The sequence below is a fragment of the Urtica dioica genome, chromosome 10, assembly GCF_054948205.1.
Source record: "Urtica dioica subsp. dioica isolate 48M chromosome 10, U.dioica_male_clone48M_v1_H2, whole genome shotgun sequence".
Classification (NCBI taxonomy): Eukaryota; Viridiplantae; Streptophyta; class Magnoliopsida; order Rosales; family Urticaceae; genus Urtica; species Urtica dioica.
In genome coordinates this window covers 25,216,036-25,222,035 of record NC_142765.1, presented here as the reverse complement: position 1 = coordinate 25,222,035, position 6,000 = coordinate 25,216,036, and the positions used below count along the sequence as shown (strand labels likewise).

Here is a 6,000-nt window from a genome sequence, read left to right as displayed (position 1 = left end):
AGAAGTGCCCAGTTGGCTAAACACAGCTGCGAACTCGCGCTTTGTGAAACCATTGTTGCTGCTTCTGTAGAGTGATGGGTATTTTGTATGTACTATTAAGTTTAACTGAATCTGTTGTTCACCCCTTTCCAACTCCAATCTAGTGGATCAGATTTTTTCCCACAAATATATATAAATATTTTTTTTTCCTCCTGAGATCAGATAGCATGAACTTTTTTTTTTCCCTAGTTTTTCATTGAAAGATTTATTTTTTTGGGTCTAAAAAATGAAGAAATATCAATATTAGACCTAATATTTGAAAAATATCCAAAATTAGACTTTTGACTCAAATTCGAACAAAAATACAATTTCAGCCCATATTTCCACCTTAAATCATTATATTTCATCCGAATTTACTGGAATTAATCAGAATTCATCCGAATTCATCGAAGTTCATTTTCAATCATTTTAAATCTTTGAAGTTCATCACAAAAAGGTGAGAAAATTTATTTATATAAGTATAATTTGTTTGCTAATTTTTTGTGTGTATGTTTGTCTATCTATTAGATTTATGGATCGAAAATGGAAAATTTGAAGAAGGATGCACACAAATGATAAACATATTGATAGACATTGTCTTTTGAGTTTTATGAAAATAATGTATGTAATTTATTAGAAATTATTGTTAAGCCTAGCCTTTAACTTTTGCATAAGGCCTCGATACATATCACACTCTTCTTTCCACCTGTACAAGACTTGCATAAAGTTGTGAAAATGACTAGCTTTTAAATAAAATAAAAAATTAGCTATTTCTTATTTTTATTCATTAGTCTAGTTTGGATGATACACCACCTTATCTACGAAATTAAATTAAATTTAAATATTATGAAAATCATTGGTTTAATGCATGTAAACATTATTAACTAGTATCAACATACATTAATTATATAATATTACATTATCCTAACTACTTAATAAAAATAAAATAAAATTAAAGTAATACATTTTTTTTTCTTCTCATAATCAAATTTAGAAAAAAAAGATTATACTTTGTTTTATTATTTGAATCCAATATGTATAAAATCCAGCCACTAACTTATTTGACACATAATATTAAGATCTTAATTAGGTTAATAACTCTCAAAGTCATCTTAGATTTATTTTTGTTTATCTACATGCGTTTCAAGAGAACAAATAGACTAAATAATTCCAATGACTCGGCGGTGCACGCCGACTCCTCCAACTTCTTGAGCAGTCTAACGTCGAAGAGCTCATCTGAAATCTCCTTCCCAAAATGTCCTCTGATGATAACTTCGAAGATGGCTCGTAGCGTGGAAGACATCATTGAAGGTGATGGCATTTCGTGTGCCATGTTTTCCATTATTTCAACGCCGAAACATTTGTTTCGGCGGACAACCGATTCTACTTCTTCGAGTGATGCAAAATATTGTGCCGTCATGAAGGAATCTATTTTTCCATCAGCAATCTTACGCTGATAGAAACAAAAAAAAAAAAAACAAAAAAAAAAAGTCATTTTATTAGCTATATATTTTTTACGGGGAGCCAGAAACTAAAACTAATAGTCACCTCAAAAAAAAAAAAAATTGCTAAATTTAAATTCAGAATAAAAGTTATGAATTTAATTTAGTTAATAAAATATTCAAAAGGGGATTATTAATTTTAGCTAAAATAAAAGGGTCCATTGGGTAAATAGTCATATTTACCATTTGACATTGCTAAATAATCAACGTATTGTAAATCTTTGATAAAACTACTTTCATATATTTACAGACGTAAATCTCGGGTAAATAATCACTTTCATTTACTGGGCCATGTCATCTTTTTGGTTATTTACCTAAGATTTACAAAATGTTGGTTATATAACAATTCCAAACGTTTTAGTTGGCTATTTACCTAATTTTTTGAAAATAAAATGAATGACGTATGATATTTTCTAAATATATTTTACTACATAAAAAACCGATGAAACTTGTTTTTTAAATTCTATTGCCTACCTCATTAGCCATGTCCGTAAGGACAGATCCCAATTGCTCAAAAGCATGGTTGATGAAAGCTTCAGAATGAGGCGTCCGATTTTGGCGGCCTGGGATGATAATGGCCAAGAACCCTCCTCGGACAATCTCTTGGGCTCGTAGCTCTAGAAACTTTCCCAAGTCACTCTCAAATTGATCCGCAAAAGCTTTGATAACGCGAGGCGTTGAATTCGAGTAGTGAACCTTCCGATTAGACGTTGGAGAGCAATCGAACACCTCATTCGGTATTCTAGAGAGCCACTGCGACGCATATGAAGAGTGGACAAAATCGAGCGAATCTCTCGGGAACAATCGGTTGTAGAAGGACCCTGGAACCCCCGCGGCAAAGTAATCCTTATCGGGTGGAAGGGAGAGAAACAAGTGGTTGAAGTCGTTAACGACTTGGTCGTTGAAAAAAACGTGGAATTCGGGGAGGTTTGAAGCTTTTCCAGCGCTATGTAATTTTCCTCTCACTGCGTCGATTATGTTTTGCACCGCGAGAAGCGTGTTTGGCCCATCGGAGCAGCCCATATCGGCTATGCTATAAGTTTTCAATGATGAAAAGTTCTGGATATCTAAATTCTCCATGATTGACTTGTTGATAAGCTCCTTAGCAGCTTCTATAGCTTTTCTCTGCAATTTTAAAATTGGATTATGGTCATTGAATCTTAAATTCGTCACTACTAACAAACACGGATTTGGACTGTTTTCTTAATTTTTTTTTTCATTTTTCAACTTGAACGTGGATTAATAAAATGTGTTATATGACTAACTGTCCCTTTATTCAATATAGATTAATAATAGTATTTAAAATATAAATAAAAGGTATTTTTGGCTGGTGATTAGCAAGTTTTGTAACAGGCTTTTTTTTTTTTTTTTTTTTTTTTTGTACTTTCAATTGTCTATTTTGCTATAAGGTCCTTAGTTTATGATGATTAATTAGAGCATTTTTTTTTAATAAAGAAAAAAACGGTTGTAACTAGCTAAATGATTACTCCCTTTTAAAATTATAATTCAACTATTAAGATATAAAAGAAATAGTTCAACTCATGCCTACGATTTATAGTATGATAAAAGAAATAGTTCAACTCATGCCTACGATTTATAGTATGACACATACATCTTTGTTTTTTAGATATTTCAGCTGAAATTAAGTTTAAATAGACTATATAACCAACTCTCTCTCTTTTTTAGTTGCGTAATATGCATAATTAGATTTGTAATGTATTATAATTTAAAAAATGTGAAAAGTTGCATGACCTGATAGGATGAGTTTCTGCTATAGCTGTGAAATCCGTCCCCACTATTCATGGAACGTGTAGCCGGATCTTGTGCCATATCGCTCCTAGTTGTCTTGACTGATTTCGCCAATAATGGTAGATTCCATGATTTTTGTTTATTCACTAAACATATTGGATCTGCAAGTAATCTCGCTGAAAATGACCACAAATATAAAAGTTACGTTCCGTATAATTTATTAAAAAAAAATGTTTATATATGAATTTTTTGTATGGTAAAATAAATATTTATGAAAAAAGATAAACACTTAGTTAACAGAGATATGGGCATTATGTTTGTAAGTACCCACACATTCATAGTCTATGTTTGATAAATAAAAAAAAAAAGAAGAAGATTAGAAGCTTGTTAACAGAGACATGGGCACTATGTTGTTAACAAATATATATATTCCAACTTCAGTTCCAGTATGATCCAATTGATTTATATATTAGTTGAAACAAAAATCAATCAAAAAGTAATAATTGCATATGTTTTTATATATAGAACTATACTTTATATATTTAGAGCTTGTTTTTCCATAGACATGTTTTCACATAACATGACATATACCATATATATGTCACATTTGGACGTCATAATAAAAGGAAATACTATTTATTTTATTTTTTATTTAAGAAAATCGTGTACCAACACCATCAAAATACAAACTGCAAAAATAAAACACATTTAACTAAATTACTACATCTGCAACCAAATACAAAAAACGATGCTCATTATAAGTTTGTATAAGCCTACTATATATTCTGGTTCGCTATACATAAGTTAAGGGTAAAATATATTACATAAAAACTCATATCTTCGTTGAAAGTATGTCCGTGCGCGCAAAAAAAAAAAAAAGAAAAAAAAAAGAAGATATATCCGTGAAAAAAAGAGGTATCAATTGAAAGCAAACATATTTTAAATGTAAAAACAAGTTGTGAATGCAAAAACAATTAACATATATCAAATTCCCAAAATTATAAATTTATAGTAGTTTAGCCCCCCCATAACAAAAAGTTCTGGCTTCGTCGTGTTCATAGATATATCTCACTTTTAAACGTATAAACTTTGATAGTTTCTCTTATTTCAAGAGTTTATCATATAAATAATTTTAAAGAAAAGTTTTTAGAAAAATGAAAAGACAAGAAGTATAGGAACTAAACTTTGGCACCCCGAACAGAACAAAAACCTAAATTTTGTTATTTTTCGGTACTGTTCACAGTACCAGAACGGTTCACAGAGAATAGGAATTTTGGCACTACTCATCCAATTTTTGTAGTTATTTTTTAAATTATTTTGGGTATTAGACTAAATATTACGTTTTAATTTTTTTTTTATCACATGAATAGCGTAAGAATGAATCGGAATAGAATGTTTCACTCTAATTTGCCTTATATTGGTCGGAACATGTTGTTCCGGCCTAACACAAATTTCTAATCTGATCCAAAGAAAATTTCCGTTCCGACCACCATCCAGACTTAAGAAGAACATAATCAATAATCGTGAATGTAATAGGCTGGAGTAACAACTAGCCGTGTTTGTAATTGACAAACGGTTCAAAAATAATCATCAAACATAAACCAAGCTAAATAAGCTATAGATTATTAACCAAATATTTATAATATGAGCAAAATGATGAGAAAGCATACCTGGGGATGATATAAAATTGAGAACCCTCGCTATTCTGATTCTAAACTTTTATTAGTTAATAAGGAGATGATGTTATTATATTATAATTAAAATTAGCTGTCGTATTTATATACCAAGAAGATGACTCGAGATAAGCATGAAATTGAATTATAATTAAAATTAGCCGTCGTATTTATATAACAAGAAGATTACTCGAGATAAGCATGAAATCGACTTATAATTAAAATTAGCCGTCGTATACCAAGAAGATGATTCGAGATAAGCATGAAAGCGACATTGCTAACATGGAAACTGACACTAACATAATATTAAAACAGATTTACAATGGTTCAATATCTATCATTTCATTATGTTACTAGCGTACGTACAGACAACATGTGAAAGCAAAAAACCATTCAATCAATGTCTTGGCTTGTCAAGATATAGCTTTTTTTTTCTTTTTTTTTTTCTTTTGTCAAATATTCAAACCAAAGATTTGGCTTGTCAAGATGACCTTTTTTTTTTTATTTTTTTGCCAAATATTCGAACCAAACATGGGCATATATGGACGGATCCGAATCATCCAGATTTTACTTATAGTTAAAGGTTACCAATAATTTGTTGGGATGCAAACCAAAGTCCCACATCGGAAGTGAATGCAAAGAATGTATTGGATATAAGAGACCCACATAACTACACTAGTATGAGGCCTTTTGGGAAGGAAACCCAAAAACAAATCCGTGCGGACTTGGGCCCAAAACGGATAATATCATACTAAGGTGGGTGGCAGCCCAACACAGTGGAGGAACTTGGCCCTATCAAATGGTATCAGAGCCGATGGTTCAGGAGACTGGGAGTTTGGGTTGGGCTTGCGATGTGGAAGGAGAATCCCTCTGTGTGGCTATACCCAACAACAACAAATAGATAATATTAATTTTGTGTTATCTTTATTCAAGTACAATCAGGTCAAAGAAGTAGTTAATTTTTTCGCTTTGAGGTTGTGAGTCTTCTAAAACTACTAGTCTCAACTCTCAACAAATGCGCCAGTGTAAATTTCATAATGAAACAAGTTTCATAATTA

The 6,000-nt window shown here is 31.1% G+C and overlaps 1 protein-coding gene across 1 annotated transcript; it reads right to left on the bottom strand.

Moving 5' to 3' along the window:
• Positions 1-1,068: 1,068 nt before the first annotated feature.
• Positions 1,069-5,099, bottom strand: LOC149384440 (loganic acid O-methyltransferase-like). Its single transcript, XM_089629251.1, has 4 exons — positions 4,940-5,099; positions 3,273-3,445; positions 1,995-2,645; positions 1,069-1,471 (listed from the first exon to the last, which is right to left on the bottom strand). Exons 2-4 carry the CDS (start codon positions 3,348-3,350, stop codon positions 1,151-1,153), a joined length of 1,050 nt encoding a protein of 349 aa, XP_089485377.1. The 5' UTR covers positions 3,351-3,445; positions 4,940-5,099; the 3' UTR covers positions 1,069-1,150.
• Between the last annotated feature and the right edge of the window lie 901 nt (positions 5,100-6,000).